The sequence below is a fragment of the Zingiber officinale genome, chromosome 4B (assembly GCF_018446385.1).
Source record: "Zingiber officinale cultivar Zhangliang chromosome 4B, Zo_v1.1, whole genome shotgun sequence".
NCBI lineage: Eukaryota > Viridiplantae > Streptophyta > Magnoliopsida > Zingiberales > Zingiberaceae > Zingiber > Zingiber officinale.
The window spans coordinates 140,375,064-140,400,656 of record NC_055993.1 but is presented as its reverse complement, the minus strand read 5'-3'; the positions used below and the strand labels follow the sequence as shown (position 1 = coordinate 140,400,656).

The following is a 25,593-nucleotide window of genomic DNA, read 5'->3' as shown; positions in this document are numbered from 1 at the left end:
GTGATCGTTCTTCTGACAACGAGTTTTGCCGTCGTCGATTGTAGATCTGCGGGAGATCGTTGTAAGTCTTTACCGTAATGCTTAAGACGAATTATGAAACCGCTATTCGGATATTTTCTGTATCGCTTTGTCATTTCTAGTCACTGTTTTGCACAACTAATATGTCGTAGCATATAAGGTCGCTCACCGGTGACAAGGTCGCTGGTAAGAGTCATCGTCGACGTTAGCATTGCTGCTTGACAGCGCATTGTGCCAAGTTTGAAAAATCGTGACAGTGTAGCGATTTCCATTGGAGCAGGGCTCGATCGCAGGGATATGCCGACGACGACATTCTGTGGCCTGCCATGATGTCTCGGTTAGCCGGCGATGCGCTGATGGCTGGGAGAGGTAGAATAGGCGTTGGGGAAGTCATCGGGCCTAAAGTTGACCGGCGTCCAGTGCCGAAGAGGACTGGCGACCGTCCGAGCAGACCATACATCGGCCTATGTGGCCGGCAACCGAGTTTGGCGCGGCGTGCACGGCGTGCTGTGCTTTCATACCAATTTTCCTTGGATAATCTGATTTTGTTTTTTTATTTCTTTCAGCTTGAGTGCATGACTCTCAGACTTAGAGCAGACATTTCAGAAAGAGAATCAGAGTTGCTAAAGAAGCAGTTGAATGATTTGAGTAAACAGTTAGACGAGGTAACCACTGATTACTGTTTGTCATGTGCTGTTATTTAACTGTTTTTTTGGTTCTCATTTCTGTCAATTGTGAACACCTATTTGGCAACTTTATTCCAACAGATTGAAGCAGATAGTTGACATAACTTTTGACTATATTTGTGTTTGAGTATTTTTTTCTTAGCTGTCTTATCCATATAAATAGTCTTGGCTTGATCGTTTTAATCAACAATTTTGTAAATAGATATGATTTTGACCTTCTTGTCAGTGTCTTTGTGAGAAGAATGCTCTGGAGAAAAAGCTTGCAATATATCCCATTCCATCGCAGGAAAGTACTTCCTCAGAAGATAAGAATTTGGTCAAATATTTACAAGAGCAGATCCGAGGCTATGTGAGTGATATATGATACGGTGTATGATAATGGGGTCGGACAATAGATATGGTCGGAAGTTAAGCCCTTGGGATAGTCAGAGGTCAATCCCACGAGGCAGTCAAAAGTCCAGCTCACGTGGTGGTCAGAAGTCAAACCTACGTGGTGGCCAAAAGTCCGGTCTACGTGGAGGTCAAAAATCCGGCCTACGTGGGTTCCAAGGGCCAGGTTACAGGATGGTCCTAGTCGAACATAAGTGGCATTCCGGAGTTAGACCTATAGGTCGAGTAGGAACTCGGAAGGTAAGACATGTGGGTCGGGATACTTGGACAATCACTACAAGAAAAAATGGCTTTCCTGACACTTTCTTCATGACATTTATTTAAAAATGTAGTTGTTTTATATATATAATGACATTGATTACAAATGAAAAATTAATAAAATTAAAATCTAATTAGGTATATTATTATGACACTTAATAAATGTAATGTAATGTTTTACTGCGCGCCAATTTTTTTCCTCACTCCCTCCAACAAAGCACTCAGCCGCGCCGCGAGTTTCCTATATCCCGATCCCTAATTTTTCTTCCCTCTTTCAATATTTCCATCGACGATCATCGTCCCTGCCCGATCCTCGCCGAACCCTCGACATCCTTTGTGCCGCCTGCCCCGTATTCTGTCGCCTGCCTCGACATCCTTTGCGGCGCCTGCCCCGTATTCTGTCGCCTGCCTCGACATCCTTTGCGCCGCCTGCCTCGTCGTCCGCTTGCCCCTTTGTCATCCACCCCGTCATCTGCAACACCGAGCCCTTATTATTTCCTCTTCTAGCGTCTTGTGATCAGAAGCCCTAGGTTGCAAGTGTCTGTGCGCCGTCTGCCCTCTTGCTTGTGACGCCAAGGTCCTATTCTTTCCTCTTTTCATGATCTGAAGCCCTAGGTTGCAAGCTAACTATTTATGCGCTCTGTTTCCTTTGAAGGTTTTCTTGTTTCTTGCTGTGAATTTTTGTGGTAAAGAGGTTGATTTCTTGTTGATTTTTGGTGATTTCTGTGAAACCACATCTTGCTTCAATATGTTTAGTTTGAAGGAAGTTTTAATTAAGGTTGATTTCAGTATCTACCTCTCTTCTCTACTTTCGTTGACTTGATTTCTGTGTTATTTTTTGTTGTATTATTGAGTTGAGAAGGACTAGTGATACTTATAAGAAGACATTAGTTAGTAAAACATTTATTCTTTTGCAATCTGTTTGTTTTGTTGATTGACACACCATTCATGATTCTTCATTAGATAACATTGTCAGCCATTAAGTTATGAAAAACTTTGACAGCTATAGTGAGGTCCTCTTTCTAAACTCACCATCCTATTAATGAATGAAGTTTCTATCCTGAGAGAATAGTGGATAAATTTTGGTACCACAAGAAAAGTTTCTATCCTGATTTTTTAACATATTTGCTATTGTCAGCCCTTTCCTAGAAATGCTGTAGCATGTTACTACTCTCAAATCTACATCAAGGTTTTGGTTCTTTGTGGAATGGGCACGTCAATTATGAAACATAGATATACAACATAGTCAATCTATCAAAAAATTAATTTAATTGATTTAAAATCTACCGGTGTTATATTTTTACATAGTACTTAATGGTTTATAGCATTCATGTAGCTGAATCCAAATAGTCGGGTTCACAATTTGCTGATGGAAATATTGGACAGTGTCCTGATGGTTCACAATTTCACATTGTGTAAAAGCAGTAATATAATTCTTGTTTTTCTTGTTTCTATATAAACCTATCACCAACAATTTAAATAGCTTGCACTATTCCAATGGCAAATATCTTTTTGTTCAATATGTCTACCATACATCACTAAATAAATGCATCTAGTTCTTAAAGATCCAAAATAGTCTAATTCTAGCCAACTGCATTGCTCTTCATATGGAGACAATTTTTTTGTCAAGGCATTCAGAAATATATGATAAGTTTGATGACAACATACTTCATTTTTACTAGTGGTTGAACTTTTTTCTATTTGGATATTGCTACACAAACAAACATGTATATTATTCTATCTCAGCTGGTAAATAGTTGTCAGTTTTTTCTCAATTGCTTGAGAAGATAATTTTTCAAATGAATGCCAATTCTAACATTCTGAAATATTTCACTCTTATTCTTTTCTCTAGAGAATGTATATATTATGAACTGAGGTATTACTATTCAATTATTTTGGTAGGATTCTTTCGAACTCCCTCGAGGAGAGCCTTCAAGAGATGCCGACATTGAATTAGGACAGCAGCCTCCAGTTAGTGCTGCAGAACAGGGACTGGAAGTCTTTTTTAAGCAGGTGCCAAGTCTACAACATTAAGTTTATGAAGTATGCAATATCATAGTTGAGCTGTTAAAGAGCTTGATGCTTGTTTTTTCTGCTAGGTTCAAGTAATCGAGAAACAAGTTGACAAGCTTTCGACTCTATCAAAGAATCTTCAGGTACACATTCCAACAAGTTTGACTTTTCCTCATCACTCAAATCCATTATGCTCTAGAAACTTTTCTCTTTAATAACAAGTATAAAAACATTCTGTACTATCATGATTTTTAAAAATTAAATTTAGCTTGTAGGAATGGATAATGGACTCTTCTATGTTTTTAGAATTAAAAATAAACATACATCTATTGAGATATTGAAATCATGTTATCTTATTGACTTATCATGTTTATCACAATGACTGAATCTATTTAATAACATGTTTGCAGTTTATATATAAAATATTTAGTGTTTTTGAGTTGTTTACAGATAGATTATTTAGTTACTATATTGGTTGTTAAGTTTTTTGATTTTTTGACTGAATCTATTTTTTTGTTGAACCAGTTTTAGTACATATTTTTATTGGAATTGTGATGGATAAAGGTTGGATGTTTTTACCAAGACAAACCGAGGAATATAGAAAAGGACTTGAGAATTTTCTAGATTTTGCATTTTCTAATGCAAACATAAATGGAACAATTGCATGTCCTTGTGCAAGATGTAAGATTGGCATATGTGTTTCAAGAGAGGAGGCTTATGATCATTTGACGGTTGATGGATTTATTAAAGGTTATACTCACTGGGTTGCTCATGGAGAGATAGCATGTAGTGCACCTTCAATATCTAGTTCGGTTCTGTCTCGTGATGATGTAGATAACATGGAGGGACTAGTTCATGATGCTTTTGGGGTCCAACAACACGATGGTAGTACAATCAACACAGCAGGATTTGAAAAGGATAAAGATATTCCGTTTGGGGAGGCCGAGAAATTCTATAAATTAATTGATGATTCACAAAAGGAGTTATATCCCGGATGTAAGAAATTCTCAAAACTTGCATTCATCATTCGTTTGCTTCACTTAAAATGTCTTGGAAAAATGACCAATAAAGTCTTTAATATGCTTTTGGATTTGTTGAGAGAAGCATTTCCAAATGCCATGAAAGATTTACCAAAGTCATATTATGAAGCAGAGAAATTGATGAAGCAATTAGGACTTGGTTATGAAAAAATCGATGCTTGCCCTAATGATTGTACTTTGTACTGGGGGTTGGACAAGGAAAGAGTTCTCTGTAAAACATGCAATGAGCCTAGATGGGAAACATCTGAAGATGATCCTACTGGTGACAAGAGGAAAGTTGCATGTAAGGTTTTATGGTATTTTCCAATAAAGCCTAGGTTACAACGTTTGTTCATGTCCTACAAAACGGCCGTCCATATGAGATGGCATTCTGAATCTCGCATAAAAGACAGTTACATGCGACACCCAGCTGATTCCCCAGCTTGGAAAACGTTTGACCATAACCACCCAGAATTTGCGAAGGATCCTAGAAACATAAGGCTAGGATTAGCTTCAGATGGATTTAATCCATTTAAAAATATGAGTGCGGTGCATAGTACGTGGCCAGTCATTTTAGTGCCTTATAATCTTCCACCATGGATGTGTATGAAACAACCATACTTTATATTATCATTGCTAATACCTGGTCCATCTGCTCCTGGAAATAACATCGACATCTACTTGCAGCCCCTTATTGCAGATTTGAAGGATTTGTGGGAAGTAGGAGTGCAAACATATGATGCATCAACAAAACAAAATTTTAAATTGCATGTTGCATTACTATGGACGATAAGTGATTTTCCTGGATATGCAACCCTATCTGGATGGAGCACCAAGGGTAAATTTGCATGCCCGGTGTGCCACAAATTTACACATTCACGGTGGTTAAAAAATGGTAAAAAATATTGCTATATGGGTCACCGCAAATTTTTAAACAGTGATCATGAGTTTCGCAAAGATTCTCAACATTTCGATGGCACAGAAGAGTATGGAAGACCACCACCAATACTTTCAGGAGACACAGTGATTAATGAGTTAAAAAATTTTAAATTGAAATTTGGAAAAATAGTTGATGATAATCCAGAACTACCATTCAATTGGAAAAAGCTGAGTATTTTCTTCGTTTTACCATATTGAAAAGATAATGTGATACGTCACAATCTTGATCTTATGCATATTGAAAAGAATGTGTGCGAATCAATTTGTGGGACATTGCTAGATATGGAAGGGAAAACGAAAGATAATATTAAATCACGTCTTGATTTGCAAGAAATTGGGATAAGATCAGAACTTCATCCTATTGAGAAGGGACCGAGTAGAGTTTACCTACCTCCAGCTTGTTATTCAATGGGGAAAAAAGAGAAAGGTAAATTTTGCAAGGTTTTGAAAAAAGTTAAAGTCCCAGATGGTTATGCATCTAACATTTCACGATGCGTTCAACTGAAACCAGCAAAATTAATTGGTCTAAAAAGTCATGACAACCATATTTTGATGCAACAGTTGTTGCCGGTAGCACTACGTAAAACTTTGTCTAAATCAGTTCGGAATCCTTTGATCAGATTGTGTAGGTATTTCAGAGAGCTATGTTGTAAAGTAATTTCTCCTACTGATGTGGTTCGTCTGAGGAAAGACATTGCGGTGATTCTTTGTCAACTCGAGAAAATTTTTCCTCCGTCATTTTTTGACATAATGATTCATTTGATTGTACATTTGGCTACTGAAGTACAACTTGCCGGACCAGTTTATTATCGTTGGATGTATCCAATTAAAAGGTAATAAACAATTCTCTTATTGATATTGTTTTATTTAAATTATTATTTTCACTCAATAATATAAAATTTATATTTTTGATATAAGGTACTTAGGGACATTGAAGTCATATGTTCGAAATAGAAGTCGACCAGAAGGATCCATTGCTGAGGGGTATTTGGCTGAGGAATGTTTGACATTCTGTTCTTTATATTTAGCTGATTATGTAGAGACAAGATTCAATCAATCAACGAGAAATAATGATACAACTATCGGTTCAACATTTGCATTGGACGTGTTTACAGCCTCTGGTTATGCACTTGGAAAGGCCATTGCAACTAAGTTTGATGATGAGACATTAAAGAAGGCACATCAATATGTGTTATTCAACTGTCATCACGTACAATCTTATATAGAGTATGTTAATATATATTTCATCGAGTTTAAATATATAATCATCAATGTTTATCAAATCGTTATTCTTAATTTCAGTGAACACCGTCGGATTTTGAATCTTAGTCATTCTGGTCTTCCACCTCACCAGATTGAACGTATGCATAGTGAGTCTTTTGCATCTTGGTTTGCAAAACATGTAAGTTTGTGGTGTAATTGTCATTAAAGTTATATATTATGATTTTTATACATATTTTATCTTTTTTTTTTTTGTGATAGATCGAAAATACAAATCCTTCCCAGGATGATCCAATATCAAATGATCTGAAATCACTTGCCAGAGGTCCGAATTTCATAGGGATACGATATGAAAAATTCCTTTCCAACGGATTTAGGTTTCATACAAAAGAAGTGGAACGCAAGAGGAAAACTCAGAATTGTGGTGTTATTGTTCGGGCTACTACTTCAAGTTATTCAAGTATTAGAGATCAGAATCCAATATCAAGTGAACTTGATTATTATGGAATTTTGCAAAATGTGATTGAGTTAGATTACGAGGGAGGTCGAAGAGTTGTTTTATTTGAATGTGATTGGGTCTCCAAAGGCAAACGACTAAAACTAGACGAGGATGGTTTTATGTGTTGGTGCGGTTAGCACTAACGATTTAACCCAGGTTTTGATGAATGACAAATCAGGTTAAGTTAGTCTGTTGTTGTCTGACACTTTGATAAAGTGTGCAGGAGAAGTCCAGACAGGTCGACGGGCCGACCAGATGTCTGGCACGAAGTCCAGCTAGGTCGACGGGCTGACCGGATAGCTGGCGAGAAGTCCAAGCGGGTCGACGGGCTGACCGGACGCTTGGCGAGAAGTCCAGCTAGGTCGACGGGCTGACCGGACGCTTGGCAAGAAGTTCAGACGGGTCGACGGGCTGACCGGACGTCTGGCAGGTAAGTGAGGTAAGTCACTGGAGGGGAGTGACTGCGAGGACGCGTTCCCGGGAAGGGAACATTAGGCGTCGATCCGGCTTAGATCCATTTCGGATATCTAAGTCGAGATCGTGACTAGATTCCGGTCTCGGAAAGACGGAATCTAAGTCATACTCTTGTTGTTAATTTTTATTACTTAGCGTATCTATAAAAATGTGCTTACAATCTGTGCTGCAGGGTTTTTATTTGCCTCGGACTAACACTGTTTTGCAGGTAGGAAACAGTGAGGGTCCGGGCGCCCGGAGGCAAGTTTTATCCCCAGGACGACGTTGACACTTGGAGCATGCTGGTTGGGAGTGTTACGTCACATTCCAGGCGCCCGGAAAAAGAAGCCCCAGGCAGGAGCTTCAAAATATCTGTGTTCTGAGAACTCTGAGTTCAATCACTCTGCTACTCTGCGCTCCAACGACGTTCACAAAGCTCCGACGACTCACTCCGGTTTTCTTTTAATTCATTATTTGTCGGTATAGCTTTGTTTTTCTTTCATTAGCAATATTTGTACGTAAATTGTAATTATCCGAATTGCTAGTGAATTGCTCAACGAAAGTACTCAAGGAGTACGGGCCTTCGAGTAGGAGTCGTCACAGGCTCCGAACGAAGTAAAAATCAACCGTGTTCATCTCTTTACTTTCTTACTTTTCCGCTGCGTTTTAACTCGAGATTTTCGAATCGATATTCACCCCCCCTCTATCGAATCTAACGGTCTTACAAGTGGTATCAGAGCGAGGTTCCGCTCTGATTTGGTGCAACCACCAAACAGATAGGGGGTGAATTTTTTTTTTTTAAAAACTGATATTATTATCTTTTTGGAAGATTTTTTTGCATTTAAAATCTAAATTGGTGCAACACCAACTTAAAATTTCTGTTTCTCCCGCACTACTAATCCAAGACGAAGTCTTGGGATATTTTTCCAGTTAATTTCGTGTGTGTAGGTTATGATGTCTCAACAAGAAGGCTTCAGCACAGTACGTCCTCCTCTATGACTTTTCGTACTGGAAGAGGAGAATGGAGGTCTACATGAAGACAGACTACGACCAATGGATGAGCGTCACAAGGGCTTACAAAATTCCAGTAGACAACTCCGGGAACATACTAGACCCTGAAGACTGGACAAATGATGTGAAGAAAAAGGCATCAATTGAAAACAAAGCCATCAATACTCTACTGCGGACTAACACGAGAAGAATGAACCGGGTCGGACCGCATCAAACGCTAAGGAGCTTTGGGATAAAGCGATCGAGCTGCACGAAGCGACGCGAAGGTAACAAAGAGAGATTTGTTGTTAAATAGAATTTTTTAATATAAAAATGCAGGAAGGAGAAACGGCAAGTCAGCTCCACGCGAGGGTCAAAGATATCCTCAACGGTCTCCACGCGATAGGCCACCAAATGGAGAACCGAGACTTAATCAGGTACGCGTTAAATGCTTTTCCGCGAAACAATTTGTGGGCATCAATCGTAGATGCCTACAAAATTTCAAAAATTTATCTAAATTAAAATTGGACGAACTCTCTTGTGAATTAGAACTTCATGAGCAAACTAACGCGGGTCGAGAAAGGTGTAGCTTTATTTGCGGGTTCCTCTAAAGAAAAGAAGAACAAGCCCGATCCAAGAAGATTCCGATCAAGACTCCGAAGGCGAAGAACACCTGGTGAACTGGTAAGGAAAATGTTCACCGGGAAAAGAGAAGCTTCAGCAAACATGATCTTGAAGATCAGTTCGCCGACTCAAGAAATGTCACATGTTTCGGTATAAAAAAGGGCACTACAAGAACGAATGCCCAAGATTGAAACTTGACAAACCAAAGTCAACAAGAAGAAAGCCCTCAAAGCAACATGGGACGATTCCTCCTCGGACGAATCGGAAGGAGAAAAGCACCAAAGTCACCTCGCGCTGATGGCTCGTGAAGCTGAAACGGAAGACGAGAATCGGAAGACGGGTCCGAACCCGAATCGAGCCACGAGTCCGTACTCGTTTCCGAAGGTTCCAAAGAGGTATACCTAAACTTAAATCGTAAATTCTTTAGAATTATCTCGTGTTTGAATAAAAAATTAGTTAAATTGGAAAATAAAAATAAATCGCTTCTTGAGGAAAATCAAAACCTCAAGGAACAATTAAAAAATTCGAATCAAACTCAAGATCGAACACTTGAGGAGGAGAATTTATCATTAAAAAATGAACTTAATAAGTTAAAGGAAATGTTGGAAAAATTCACAACAAGATCTAAAAATTTAGATTTAATTCTAAATAACCAAAAGGCATGCTATAATAAAACCGGACTTGGATATAAGTCAAACTCAAACAAAACCTTTAAATCATTATTAACCCAACACAAAGCAACTAAACAAGCTTGGGTCCCGAAAGCGTGCTTAACCACGCAAGTAGGACTTAATCAATTCTATATACCTAAAGATAAAATACATTATATAAACTTGAATAAATCAGATCAAAAACTAACATATAAATCTAAATTAAAATCAAAATTCAAAACTCAACAAAATTTAGATTATCACCAAGTTGATTATAACTATAAAAAGAATCGATACAAACCTAAAACCAAAATCTAAACTAATGGCCAATAATTCAGGGGGAGGCTCCAGAATAGCTGGCACCTCCAAAACTAACATACCCGACAGGGTAACCCAAAACAAACTAACCCGGCAGGGTAATTAGGATTAGTTAAAGAGAGACCAAGTTTAACTGGAATCATGGTACTGGTGAAGTTTTTGGATGATAGTACGTTAGGGAAGCTTGGGCATCGCATGTCTAGAAAGATATGGCTTCGATCTGGTGCATTTGGCCAAGTGGAACTGACCGAAGCTACCCTTAAACGAATCCTAACCAGTTAGACCGAGATTTAGTACTAAGTTCCGTGGATAGGACTATTCGGAAAACCTCGAAAGGTTGGTTACTTCTAATGATGTCCTTGTGACTCACCAAGCTTAGAAGTTTATCCGAAGAATGCCTATTTGTGGAAACCAAAGCTAAGTCTGAATCTAACACAAGTTAAACCAAGAGTCTGTAATCAAACCAATTTCATCTCACAAAATCATAGGATTCCCTGATTGATAATATAGATCAGGTGAGATGAATAAAGGTTAAAATTAATTTTCAAAATTCTAATTATTTTCAAAATTTTATTTTTAAACTTAAAATTAACTTCAAAATTTTAAACTTAAATTAATTTCAAAATTTTAAAATTAAGATTTTTTTTAAATAATGATTGATTAAAAATTGATAAACTAAGACTAACATAAAAATCCTACTTGTTGTAGGAAACCAAGTGGATTTTGGACAGTGGTTGCTCCAAACATATGACTGGAGATCACACCAAGTTCACTCAATTAACCTACAAAAGCCTAGGAATAGTTGCCTTTGGAAACAACGGTAAACTCAAGGTAATTGGTATAGGTAATATTGAATTAAAAATAGATTTCATAATTACAAATGTTCTACTTGTTGAAAATTTTAAATACAATCTTCTGAGCATAAGTCAATTATGTGACACTAGGTATAAGGTAAAATTTCTATCCACAGAATGTTTGATCAAACATCTAGATAATCCAACTATAAGCCTAAAAGGCTTTAGAAAAGACAATATCTATGCCATTAACTTAACCACTTCTTCAGTCAAGTGTTATTTAACACAAAAAGAAGAAACCTGGTTATGGCATAGAAGAATGTCACACACACATTTCAGAAACATAAGTAAATTAAATGGTCTAGTTAGAGGCTTACCAAAATTACCTAACTTAGATTTAACGATATGTAATGCTTGTCAACAAGGCAAACAAACAAAATCTACCCACAAACCAATTAATGAATCCCAAACCAACTCAGTCCTAGAACTTTTACACTTAGACCTATTTGACTCCCATGGAGTTAAATCAATAAATGGAAGTCTATACTGTTTAGTTATAATAGATGACTATTCTAGGTTCACTTGGGTCAAATTCTTAAAAAATAAAGATGAAACCTTTGAAATTTTTACAAATTTCTGCAAACAAATTGAAAATGAAAAAGGCATAAAAATTAAAAGAATCAGAAGTGAAACTGGAGAAATTACTAGAAACAAGGCCAGGTTAGTTGCCAAAGGGTTCAGTCAAGTTGAAGGACTTGACTATGATGAAACTTATGCCCCGGTAGCTAGACTAGAGTCCATTAGAATGTTACTAAGCTATGCAGCCCATAAAGGATTCAAACTATACCAAATGGATGTCAAGTCTGCCTTTCTTAATGGATTAATAAAAGAAGAAGTTTATGTAGGTCAGCCACCTGGTTTTGAAAGCCTAGAACACCCTGATTATGTCTACAAATTAAAAAAGGCATTATATGGACTTAAACAGGCACCTAGGGCATGGTATGAAAGACTAACCTCTTACTTAATCTCTAAAGGGTTCAACCAAGGTCAAGTTGACCCAACACTATTTGTGAAATCAATAAAAGAAGATATTTTTATAGCTCAAATCTATGTAGATGATATCATCTTTGGTTCAACAAACTCAGAATTTTTAAACGAATTTACAAACCTAATGGAACACGAATTTGAAATGAGTCCAGTAGGAAAATTAACTTATTTTCTAGGGTTACAAGTCAAACAAACAAATGAAGGAAATTATATTTATCAACAAAAATATACTAAGGAGTTACTTAGAAAATTTGGAATGGAAAATACTAAAGAAATAAAAACACCTATGGTAGTAAACACAATCCTAGATGATGATCCTAATGGAAAATCAAGACTTAAAACATTATCGGAGCGCAATAGGTAGTCTACTTTACTTAACTGCAAGTGACCCGACATTTTATTTGCAGTTAGTATGTGTGCTCGATACCAAACTGTGCTAAAGAATCTCATTTGACTCAAGTCAAAAGAATCTTTAGATACCTTCGAGGAACCACAAATGTAGGAATTTGGTATCCTAGGACCAACAACTTTGAATTAATAGGATATTCTGACTCAGATTATGCCGGATGCAAATTAGACCGCAAAAGTACAAGTGGTGGATGCCAACTACTTGGTCCATCCCTTGTCAGCTGGTTTAGTAGAAAGCAACACTGTGTTGCACTATCTACAACTGAGTCAGAATACATAGCTATAGGCGAATGTGTTGCACAGTTATTATGGATGATGCATACTCTAAAAGATTTCAACTTAAATATCACAAATATAAAAGTATTAATTGACAATATAAGTTTAATTAACTTAACCAAGAATCCTGTGCATCATTCAAGAACCAAACATATTGAAATTAGGCACCACTTCATCAGGGATCATGTTACTAAAGGTGATATTGAACTCAAGTACATTGAGTCTAAATCAAATTTAGCTGACATTTTTACAAAACCACTCCCTGAAAGTGAATTTAGCAACTTACGACGACAATTAGGGATGTGCTCAATAGACTAGGAAATTTCAAAAATACTCTCAAAAATGGTTTCATCAAATTATAGGTTAAACTTGTCTGTTTTCAAAACTTTCCATTTTTAGATTTTCAAAAACAGTTTTGGCCTTAGATTAGTTTTTGAATCCTTAGAAAGCATGTACCCATAGGATTAGTTTTGAGCATCTCACCAACACCTTAGGTTTACCTTGCTTGTGTTTGAAAAACATAGAAAGGGGTGAGATGCATAGGTCAACTGTCTGGACTTAAGATGCTTATATCAGTGCATCGGCATAAGTCTGGACGTTAAATACAACTCAGATATTAATCAGATTAAGCTCATCAGTCAAGTCAAACACTGACTGCTTATAATCAACTTAATCTGACTAACCAAGTGAAAACTGCTATTTTCTGATAGTTAGTTAGTAACTAATTGGTTAGACAGCTATGTAAATTTGAGTATCAAATTCAGGAGGATTAACTAAAGCGTTTTTTTAAATTTCTTTTGAAAATTCTACTCCAATTACTTTGAAAATCTTATATTAAAAATTCTTAGCAAATATTTTCAAAAGCTTTATCTTAGATATCAGGTTCAGGGGGAGAAATTAATTAAAAGTTTGGAAGTTTAAAAATCCCACCTAATTTTTAAAATTGATTTTCAATTAAAAATTATTACATTTAAATTTAGTCAGTTTTGTAACATATGCTTGAAAATTAAACTTTCCAAACTTAGCAAATTTATTTTGACTAAAATTTTACTTGCTTTTGAAAAATTAAAAATGTTGCTTTGTTTTGAAAATATCAAAATTGAAAACTAAATTCAACTTAGTGTTTGAAAATTAGAATTTACCATTTGAAAAGTAAATGTTACTTAAAATCTAATTTGAAAAACCTGATTTGAAAAATTTTACACTTTTGAAATGTTAAACTTGATTAACTTTAAACTTATACTTTTCAAAATTCAACTTGACTCCCCCAAGGCAACTTGCCTATCTTTTAATTTGGGCTTAAAGATTACACTTTTTCAGTATCTTTGAATTTTGAATCAAACATAGATATTTTCCAAAATAAGTTGTTTCTTAAATTAATAACTTTCTACAGTAACTCCACACTATGCTTGTTTAATCTTGCTTATTTTTTTTTATGAATGCCAAAGGGGGAGAGTTAGGTGGTTAAGTTAGCTAAACCAGAATTGAAAATACAAACTAACTTAAAAACCCTTTAAATGCTTATTTTTTCTTGCATATGTTTTTACTAACTTAAACCAGGTTGTCATTCCATCAAAAAGGGGGAGATTGTTGGTGCGGTTAGCACTAACGATTTAACCCAGGTTTTGATGAATGACAAATCAGGTTAAGTTAGTCTGTTGTTGTCTGACACTTTGATAAAGTGTGCAGGAGAAGTCCAGACAGGTCGACGGGCCGACCAGATGTCTGGCACGAAGTCCAGCTAGGTCGACGGGCTGACCGGATAGCTGGCGAGAAGTCCAAGCGGGTCGACGGGCTGACCGGACGCTTGGCGAGAAGTCCAGCTAGGTCGACGGGCTGACCGGATAGCTGGCGAGAAGCCCAGGCGGGTCGACGCAAGAAGTCCAGACGGGTCGACGGGCTGACCGGACGTCTGGCAGGTAAGTGAGGTAAGTCACTGGAGGGGAGTGACTGCGAGGACGCGTTCCCGGGAAGGGAACATTAGGCGTCGATCCGGCTTAGATCCATTTCGGATATCTAAGTCGAGATCGTGACTAGATTCCGGTCTCGGAAAGACGGAATCTAAGTCATACTTCTTTTGTTAATTTTATAAAATGTGCTAACAATCTATTTTGCAGGATTCTTTTTATTTGCCTCGGACTAACCTTGTTTTGCAGGAGTAGGAAGCTCTGGAAAAAGGTGGTCCGGGCGCCCGGAAGTTATCCCGGGACGACGTTGACACTTAGAGCATGCTGGTTGGGAGGGTTACGTCACATTCCAGGCGCCCGGAAGGGATCCAGGCGCCCGGAGCAGCATATAAAAGAAGCCACAGGCAGGAGCTTCAAAATATCTGTGTTCTGAGAACTCTGAGTTCAATCACTCTGCTACTCTGCGCTCCAACGACGTTCACAAAGCTCCGACGACTCACTCCGGTTTTCTTTTAATTCATTATTTGTCGGTATAGCTTTGTTTTTCTTTCATTAGCAATATTTGTACGTAAATTGTAATTATCCGAATTGCTAGTGAATTGCCCAACGAAAGTACTCAAGGAGTACGGGCCTTCGAGTAGGAGTCGTCACAGGCTCCGAACGAAGTAAAAATCAACCGTGTTCATCTCTTTATTTTCTTACTTTTCCGCTGCGTTTTAACTCGAGATTTTCGAATCGATATTCACCCCCCCTCTATCGAATCTAACGGTCTTACATTATGTTGGCCAATTTTACAAATGTGAAGCGTCATAACGAGCCTTATATTTTAGCATCCCAAGCCATGCAAGTTTTTTATGTGGAAGATCCAGTTGATTGTAATTGGCATGTAATTATCACCACCGATGCACGAGGACAGTATAAAATGCAACCTGTGGCAGATGTTGATACATACCTTCAAAGTTGTATTTGTAATCCTGAAGACAACCATGATCATGAAGAAATCGTTTGAGTTCGGGATGATGCTACAGGAGTTGAAATTGATGTTGATATATGATGAGATTCTGTTTATGATGAGATTTTGTCTAGCATATATAATTTTTATGTTTAATTAATATGATATAAAGTGATAGTAAGAGAACATAAAGTTATGAAAGACATTTGGGGTCGACCTAGTACGCTGCCACGTATTAAGATCCAATGTGATGGTATGGGACGCCCTATAGGATCAAGAAGAAATAAATTTGCTGATTTTTTAGGTACTTTGGCAAGAAATGGTAAATTTTGTCCAATTGACGTGGAAGATTGGCATAAAATGCCCATGGAAAATAAGAAAAAAAATGTTAGATGTTATAAAGGTAATTGAAATGTTATTGCATAATTTTATTATTAAATAATTTTTTATTATTTGGATAAATTTTCTAAATGTCTGTGTAGGAAAAGTATGACCTTCCTCCTGGAACAGAAAGTTGGACACTACGTTCAATATCAAAAAAATGGAGAAATTGGAAGTCAGAACTTAAAAAGAAGTATTATGATCCTGAGTTACCAATGCAAGTTCTTCTGGAAGAAAGAGATAACAGAGCTTTGGTAGAGCAATATGTGAAATTAGTTATTCAGTGGAATTCAAAAAAATCAAAGGTATATAATATTTTATCTATTTAGAAAATTTTCATTTTTACTTTTGTATCGTGTATCAATTTTTGAATTTAATATATTAGGAACGAAGTGAAAAAAATAAGATTGCTCGGAAGCAAAAGATAATGAATCAGACAACTGGAAGAAGATCTTTTGCTCAAGTGCAACAAAAATTGGTAATTTATCATATTAATCTTATAATTGACATGCATTAGAATCTACAAACTTTTAACAACTGTAATTTTAGGAAAAAGAAAGGGGACGCCCTCCATCACGAATCGAATTATTCCATGCTTGCTTTACTCATGCTAATGGAAGCCCCTCAAGCAACATTGTGGCGGAAAAATTGGTAAGTTAATTATAAACTACAATTATATTACTTTCAAAGATATTGGTTTTCATCATGTCTATGTATAAATTATGACTTTTGTTTTTTTGGTAAAGGCTGCAATGAAAGAACTAGAAAATCAACTTCCTGAAGACGAGGATGATCAAGTTGGTCAAAATGACATATTTGCTCAAATCATTGGACCAGATAGACCAGGTCGAGTACGTATGTTTGGTGATGGTGTTAACCCATTTGATTTATGGGGAGAAGTTCCAAGCCGTAGTACATGCAATCGAATAGTGATGGATCAAAGGACAAAGTTAGAAAAAATGGATGAACAAGTTAGAAAGCAAGGCCAACACATTGCAATGTTAGAATCAAAGATTTGCAATCAATCAAACCAAAACCTTGGTTCAAATTACAACAGTATACAACACACAACATTATCAAGTAGTCCATTACTTTCTGATCCAGTTAGTTTATCTCTAAGGGTAAAGTCTTTATCTAGTTTGCTTTCTTCCAAGCTATATATGTTTTTTGTGTGAGATTATAATTATCATGAGTTAGTCATTTATTGATTTCTTGTATGTGTATTGCTGCTTATTGAGAAGTTGAGAATTCAGTTAGATTGAGTAATAACGTATAATCTTATTTAGCATAAATGTTGCTGTTGATGGTATACCATATTTGTTTTCATCATGACCTTCTCTTTTTGGCTTGTTAGGTTGGATGCTCTGTCTCGATAAAAAGTCTATTTGATTCGATGAAAATTGTGGCAAAAGGAGTTGTTCATAGCATGGATCCAAATACTGAAGTAGGAAGACAGACATTGGGACCAAATTGGTGTGAAATACAAGTTCTAGTTGTCTTAGAACGGGAAGAGAGTTTGATTAGGCCATATGATCTTTTACAAGGTTTGAGGATACATTTGGAGGAATGATAGCTTGGCCTTGCCATCTGGTATGATATGTAACTTTTTAATTAATTACTATTTATTGTATATGCCCATCATGTTATGACACTTTTTTATACCAATATCAATTATATTTACAGTTGGCAGTTAATGAAGAAGACTTCTACTAAGTGCATTTGGAGTTTTGTGGCACAATAGTAAGGTAAATGTTAGTGTCTTTTTAAACCAATTATATTTGATGTTGTGGAATTTTCTCGGTTTATCATTTGGTAAAAATTTGCTAGTTTGGTATTAAATTTTAATCTCTTTATTTTATGTTATTTTATTTACACAAATATATGAATTTTTATTGTAGGTGACAAGAATATTGGATTTTGTTTTAGATGTGATGGTTGAAGAATGAAGATGCACTACAAGTTTGGTTATGTTTTGCTTTATGAGACTTAATTTTTTTCTAGTTCTAAAACTAAATACATTGGGTAGATTTGTAATTGGTATATAGATATTTTTGATGTGACAAATTTATTATCCTTATGGATTAGAAAATTAATGACAATTATTGATTAGCATTTTAATTTCTATTTTAAAACTTTTTATTTGTATTTATGTTAATTTGTTATGTGCGTGAATATTATATCATGAAAATATTGAAAATGGATGACATCTTTCATAATATATGGATTTTTTAGGTCACAATAGACCATCAAATCCATTGGAGACTTTTAAAAAAGTCATCATAAATAACTTTTAATGATATTTTTTTAATGTCCTTATAGATTAGTATAGAAGACATTATAGACTAGTATAGAAGACATTTGTAAGTGTCATTACAAATTACATAATGAGGCATTTTAAATTAACCTTATAAATTATCATTAAGGACATTTTTTCATGTCACTATAAAAACAATTCACGACACTTATAGGTGTCTTGTTAAATGATTTTATAGGACATATAAATTTGTCATATTATTACTATAATAAAGGCATGTATCAATGTCATTACAAATCTTATAGTGACATTGTTTTTGTCACTATAACAATTATTCATAACATTAGTGGTGTGACTATTTTTATGCTATAGTGACACTAGGAAATGTCATAAGACTTTAGACGACATCACTATAGAGGACATTTTGACTTAATGTCACTATATTAAAAGTGTCAGTATAAGTAGTATACGAAGACACTTTTAAATGCCATTAAAAGCATATATTCTTGTAGTGAATGCGTACAGATCAGGATAGACAAACCAAGGATGACATGTCAGGACTCGTGGACTTGCGGAACAGGATATACGGATAAGACGTACATGTCGGGATAGGCAAACCAAGAATGACAGGTCATGACTTGCGGACTTGCGAAACAGGATACACGGACAGAGCGTACAGGTCGGGATAGACAAACCAAGGATGGTAGGTCAAGACTTACGGACTTGCAGAACATAATACACAGACAAGGTGTATAGGTCGGGATAGACAAACCAAGGATGACAGGTCAGGACTTGCAGACTTGTGGAACAGGATAACCGGACAAAGCGTACAGGTCGGGATAGGCAAACCAAGGATGACAGGTCAGGACTTGCGGACTTGCAAAACAAGATACACAGACAGAGTGTACAGGTCGGGATAGACAAACCAAGGATGACAGGTCAGGACTTACAGACTTGTGGAACAGAATACACGGACAAGACGTATAGGTCAGGATAGGCAAACCAAGAATGACAGGTCAGGACTGGCGGACTTACGAAACAGGATACACGGACAGAGCGTACAGGTCGGGATAGGCAAATCAAGGATGATAGGTCAGAATTTACGGACTTGTGGAATAGGATACACGGACAAAGCGTACAGGTCGGGATATACGAACCAAGACTCGGAGAGCAGGATACGCGGAGCCAAGACACAGGTCAGGATATGTGGACGAAGGCTTACAGAGCGGTAGGCGCAGGTCTGGATCTACCGAGATAGACCGAAGGGCAAATGCAGGGTGTGACATACAAGTCTAGATTTACGGGACAACAAACAAGTCAGGGAATGCGACAGGAAAGACAGGTCTGTGCATACAGGTCAAGATTTGTAGGTACGAGGACCCAGTCGAGGGTTAACAGATCGGGGCGAGCCTACACTATATGACAAGCAAGTCAGGGGTAACAAACCGCCAGAGAATAATCACTGCATGTCAGGGAATATACTAACAGTTTAGGGCTCACTGCCCACCGATTCCTCCTTAAACCTATAAGAAGATGTCATGTGTCATTCACCGCCAGACAAATCATGACACCGGACATTCCCTGACACCCGTCATACTCCAGAAGTACCTCTAGCCTTATAAAAAGGGGGGGTTTGTCTCTACGCAGGTACGCTCACTCGTTTTTTGATTCTCGTCTTTTATTTTTCGTCCTTTCATTATGTTTCTTGGGAAAAAGTACTTGACTTGAGCGTCGAAGGGCCTGACCCGGGGACTTTTCTCCTGATTTTTGGTCTATGACGTAGAGGCGGCTTGTCTGAGTGTGCGCAGAGCCCTCGCGTCGTCGTCCCCGTCACCACCCCTGTCATCCGCTCGTGAGAACCTTTCCGGTAGGTGCAAGATCGACCAGGCGTCTCGACGACTTTCCGTCAGCACCAACGACAGCACAGTCAGCCTCTATCCGACTCAGCTTCCGGACGGGATCAATATACATTCATTAAGATATAAGCTAATGAAGCTTCTTCTGTCGCTTTAATCAGTTTCTCTGCATTATCTCTAGCACTTGCAGAGGTTCTGTTGGTTCATGTTTGATGTCTTGTATTTCTTTTATCCTTTTCTGTTGCTTTCATGAGCATTTCATAAACGTCAATACATACTATTCATCTAATAGCATCTACTATTGCAATTTTGGATTATTTGTCTGTTTGTATTGCTTGATTCATCAATATTTTCCCCTTTAAGGTGTTACCTAGTTCCAAAGTGCCTTGACTTATTTTACTAGAATTGAGAGGGCATTTTCTTCAAATTGCTTTTCCCTTTTATATCTTATTACATCTATTTTCTTAATCTTTACCTTTGTAAATCTTTCTTCAGTTTTATCGTGAAGCAATAATAATTTACCCCTCTTTTGTCAGGAGGCAGAGGTACAAGAAGCTAGGAAATTTAAAGCATTTCACACTAATAGTGAGTTATTGAAGGACAAACTAATATAGGAAAAAGGGCGAAGGGAAAAATTGGAAGTTGAGTTAAAGAGCTGCCGGATGTCTCATCTCTCAGTGATATACCCAAAAAATTTGCAGCACTGCAGAAGTATGTACTGATCCTTCAAGATAATTTCAAGTTCATCATATTGTGGAGACTATTAGTGGTTTCACTTTATGAAACTCTTTGTCCATCCTCATGAGTTTGGTTTCATTGTGTTGTCTGTTTCTTACATATTGGCAAATTTAAGTAGTTGCTTGTTGACTTGTCTGCATTATATTTGATTACTATCTTTTACATTCTTTAGGGATGGAGGTTAGTGAATTAAAAGCACAGTTGAAACAGTTAGAGGTTGCTCTAGAGTTGGGAGAGAATAAAAGCCAACACTATGAAAAGGAGTCTTGCTTGGAAAAACAAAGAGCTAATAATGCTGCTTTGGAGGCTAAAAGGCTACAGATGATGGTAGTCTACCTATGTTTACCTCAAGGCTTAGTTTTCCTTGCTGTAATTTGTTTCTTTATTTGGCAATTTACTTATGCTTGCCCTAAGAGACCTGGTTGAGTACTTCTTTTGGTAGTGGTCATAGTGCATATGTATTTTAGTTTCTAAACTGTGGGTTAGTATCATGCTTGGATTAGATACATTGGTATTGTTAATTTGACTGTGTTCAAGATTCCTTACTTGTCTTTTTTGAAAGACTTCAAAGAGATTTGACCTCAGGGATGTGTAGGATTGCAAAGCAACTAGGTTCCAATTTCTTTCCATCATTGGCAAATCAAAGTCCAATAACCTTTCTCTGCAGTACATATGTTGCAAATCAAGGTCAATAAGCTGTCTCCAGTTTGCTGGTGAGAAATTGATCATCCATTACACTGTTGTAGAAAAAGAAGTGGCTCCATTGACATACATTCTGCTCCATTATTCACCTTCAACATCTTTGTTTGATTGAATCCAGATTTAGCAGGTGACTGCCACTCGATCCCACGCTGGAACTGTCTCTGATAGCATCTTTAGAAATGTCGACCGGATTCTTTCACTCTTGATATTTACCGAAACCCTTTCCAGATGTTCCAAGGGGTCATTAATCCTTGATGAAGAATTCTTCTCCCACTGGTCGAAATCCTCAGCATCACACGGTCTCTGAAATTGATAAATGGTGCCAAAATTAAAGATGATCAGTCAAGCAGAAGTTAATATAATGCTTTTTCGAAATCAGTATCCCAAATCCAAACCTTTTCGCACTCAGTTAAAACCAGCGACTGCAGATTCGGCGTGCATCGAAGAAGATCAAATACGATGTCCAAGCTGAACTTTTCTGCGACATACATTTTGATCTTCAACTCGAGCAGTTTGTGAAAGATGGGAAATCCTTGGACCGCGGCCTTATATTTTTCCTGAAACAAACAAAAATATATATGATCAGTATTATAAATACGATCTGCATTACAATTAGGAGATCGAAGAAGAGCATAAATAAATTAACATACCAAGAATCTCGGAGTAGAGTCTGAAAGACGTTTATCTGACAAAGTTATAGCTACGGTAGTCACATCGCAGAGCGTCTGAGCAAATGTTCTAAAGCGCCAAATATTGTATAATCGAACAGAGATCAAGGAGGGTGCTTCGATATGCAAGTGCGTCAAATTGGCGTCGGACTTTAGGCTTAGGTATTCGAGTTTCTGGCAGTTGATTTGGAGCTTGGATGGAGTAGGAATCAGAGTCAATCGGAGAAGATTTGGAGCTTCTATTTGAATGGGTTGGCGTGCGGCTTGAAAATATTTTGCACTCAATGTTAATTCTTCCAAAACAGGGCAGGCCGAGAGTAGTTTCGCTAAGCTCTCGTCATGTATAGCATTTTGGCCGAGTGCGAGGGAAAGTGTCTTGAGATTGCTCAATCTGAAGGAGACGATGGATTTGGAAAAGTTAAATAATGTGCGATTCTTACAGCCGATGACTTCCATATTCAGGGATTCGAGCGACGGCCAAACGAACAGTTGGTCGAAAAAACAATCGCTGAGATACTGAAAGAAGAACCGGAGGAGAGTCACGTGGCGGGCATCGTGGGATTTGGCATAGTCGACCATTGTGCAGATGAGGATGTCACGACTCATGCTGGATTCACAATTGAAATCACAATTGAACGAGGGTCCGGATAGGCGAAGACGAGAAGCAGATTCGTCGCCGCGGGAAGCGAAGAAGCGCTTGATCATGGTGGACTTTAGCTGGAGGTAGGAGAAGTCGATGACGGGGACGGAAGTCCAGACGTGACGCCATCTGCGGGAGAGAACGGAGGTGCGGATGGAGTCGAGGGTGGGGAGGAAGGAAAGGATGTGGATGAGAAGCTCGTCCGGGAGATTACTGAGGTAGTCTTCTTCCCCTTTCGACGACAGCAAGTGCCGGCGAAACCGGCGGCGGCGGCTACTCAAATCGTCCATGGAGAAGAGAGGAAGACGCGGCGGCGTTAGAGTCATGAGGTGTGGTGGGCCGATCTCAACCACCATATTTCTATTTATAGTAAAATATCTTGACTTATCATAATTAACGGAAAAAACAGTTTTACTATATCTGTTTTTTTTTTTGTTGATTTTATTCAAATTTTACAATTTAATATAAAAATAATAAATCAATATTTACAGGAGTATTAGATAAGCATGAACAGTACGGGGACTAATGTACAGCATCAATTTTTTTAATAAGCATGAACTAGGCCAAGGATGTAGACCCAAAAAAATTTTGGGATAAAAAAATAAATATTAATTTTTTAAAAATAGAATTTTATATAAAATATTATTAAAGACATTTAGATTTATATAAATTATTATTAAAGACATTTAATTTGTCATTACTTTTTAAATTTTTTTAACACAAACTATTATTCATGTTCGGATATTCATGTAATTTTAGTTCGCAAATAAATGATATTTTTTTTATTTGTTAGGTTTCCTAGACACTATGAGAAAAGAATAAATTATTAGCATCTATATAAATCATTAAATTTATTAAAAAAACAATTTATAAAAAAATTATTTTAATGACTTAATTGACTTATTAATAAATTTGAGTAAAATAAAGTTTATTTGGCTCTACTAGTTTCCCCTTATCTTAATTATCTTGTTTATTTTTTAAAAAAATACTGATCTTATTTCGAGAAGCTCGAGGATGACTTCTCCAATATGCTGGCAAAGGATTTGATATGACTACTATGATACGTGAATAAGAAGAGGTGGAGAGGAAGAAGAAGATACAAAACTAAACTCAGTCATTTTTTATTTTTGATCCCTTTTATTTTTCCATCTCATTATTATCTTTTTATACATTTCTAGTAAACTCAGTCGTTTTTTATTTCCGATCCTTTTTTTCTTTTCCATCTCATTATTATCCTTTTGTACAATTTTCTATTCAACCTTTCTTCTTCTTCATTAATAAGGAGATATATATTTATTACAAAAGAATGATGAACTAATAATTGGTTCATTAATTATATGAACATTAATTATGAGAGATTTTTTGCCTCGGAACTTTAAATACGGCTCTAATTGACAAGGACATAATGAATACACATGATTATCAATTTAGACATTTAATAAAGGCCATAATAATGCATAGATTTAGTGCAGTGAGTATCTCAAGCGATGACTTAGGATTAGCCTCCTGAGCTGATAGGATGCCTGAGCCATTACTTGGTTTCTAAAACCCAAAAGAGTACCGAAGCGACGAGGGTACCGAAGCGTCACGCGATATCTTCACCTTTTGATATTGACCTTGACTATCACTTCACCTGATATATCATCTGGTATGTTGACTTCTTGACGCCATGTGGTACCTTCTGTAGATTGCCACATCATAAATCCCCCTCTAGTATAGTCAAAGGAAGCATATGACTGACTGACTAGAGATGTAACTAAGCTATAAGCTTATTATTGATCCCACATGGAGAGAGAGAGAGAGTGTGTGTGTGTGTGTGTTTGCCTCTATTTAATGCAAGAGAATCCGAGAGATTTGGTCATTTATGAGTCATGGCGCACATTAATGAGGTGTGTCATGATTGGTGACATGTCATCCTTAGCGAACCAATAACCTCGCGTTCGAGTCGCCACTTGCCGGAATGAGGTCATGTCATGATCGTGGTCACATCAAGTGATGTGATTATTGGTGGTTCCAAAGTGTTAACGTAGGCGAGTATATCATGCACACTTCCTAATGTTTATACCATATCTGACGATGTCAAATAAATCCTGCCTCTATAGCCACTTTTGATCTAACGGTCCTCGTTGAGGAATCCTTGCTATATTAGGGTTTTTGAAACATTTCGTCTTCCTTATCAGCCCTATCCAAATCCTTGACGGCTACCACCTCTATTTGCATCTTCAACTGTTCTCCACCTCTTATTATTGTGTAAGCCCTCACTCCCATTTGTTTGTTACTTTTTTCTTTTTCGTCTCTACAAGCCCTGATAATCAATGGCCTTCATGTCGTGGTATGAGACCATGCAATTCTCCATAACTGGGGAGTTAAGAAGGGAGCTTAGATTAGATTTTGACATCTCTCTAGATTATGTGATTTGAGTGCCTAGAGAAGACCACGTGTCCTCTATACAGCTAGCTAGTTTTACCATATTTTTTTGTAGCTAAGTAGAGAGCGGCCTCCGCTTCTCTGTTCCTGAGTTCTTTAGCGATGTATGTAGGTATTTTGAGATTTCTCTCCATCTATTGGCACCCAATGCCATTAGAATTCTATGTGGAGCGGTTGTAATTTTCTGGTTATATAACATCCCACTCACTCCCACTGTCTTCCACTACTTCCATCCAAAATGACTTAAGCTAGGAGTCTTTCATTTTATGTCTCGAGCAGGATGTAAATTTTTAGAAGGTAGCCCTTCATCTCACAAAAGCTAGAAGAACAATTTTTTCTACTTGAAACCGTCAACCCCTTTCAACTTCCTGGCCGGCTGGAGAGGAGAGCTCTTGGAACCACCACCGCTCAGGAAATATAAGAAAAATCCTGAGTATCAAGGGCATTAGAGACGCTAGTCAGTAT

General features: G+C 37.2%; 1 protein-coding gene and 1 long non-coding RNA gene across 2 annotated transcripts; one reads left to right on the top strand and one right to left on the bottom strand.

The window, feature by feature from the left end:
- The first annotated feature begins 953 nt into the window (after positions 1-953).
- On the top strand, positions 954-20,564 carry LOC121978050. Its single transcript, XR_006111122.1, has 2 exons — positions 954-1,053; positions 20,490-20,564. It is a non-coding gene; the product is annotated as an uncharacterized LOC121978050 (long non-coding RNA).
- Positions 20,565-22,034: 1,470 nt separating this feature from the next.
- LOC121978775 (F-box/LRR-repeat protein 25-like) lies at positions 22,035-23,000 on the bottom strand. The gene has a single exon (XM_042531070.1). The coding sequence runs from the start codon at positions 22,989-22,991 to the stop codon at positions 22,035-22,037; it is 957 nt and encodes a 318-aa protein (XP_042387004.1). The 5' UTR covers positions 22,992-23,000.
- Positions 23,001-25,593: the final 2,593 nt, after the last annotated feature.

Bases quoted from the DNA above. Each gene is read 5' to 3' on its own strand.
- LOC121978775 (XM_042531070.1), bottom strand. From the start codon at position 22,991: ATGGACGATTTGAGTAGCCGCCGCCGCCGGTTTCGCCGGCACTTGCTG.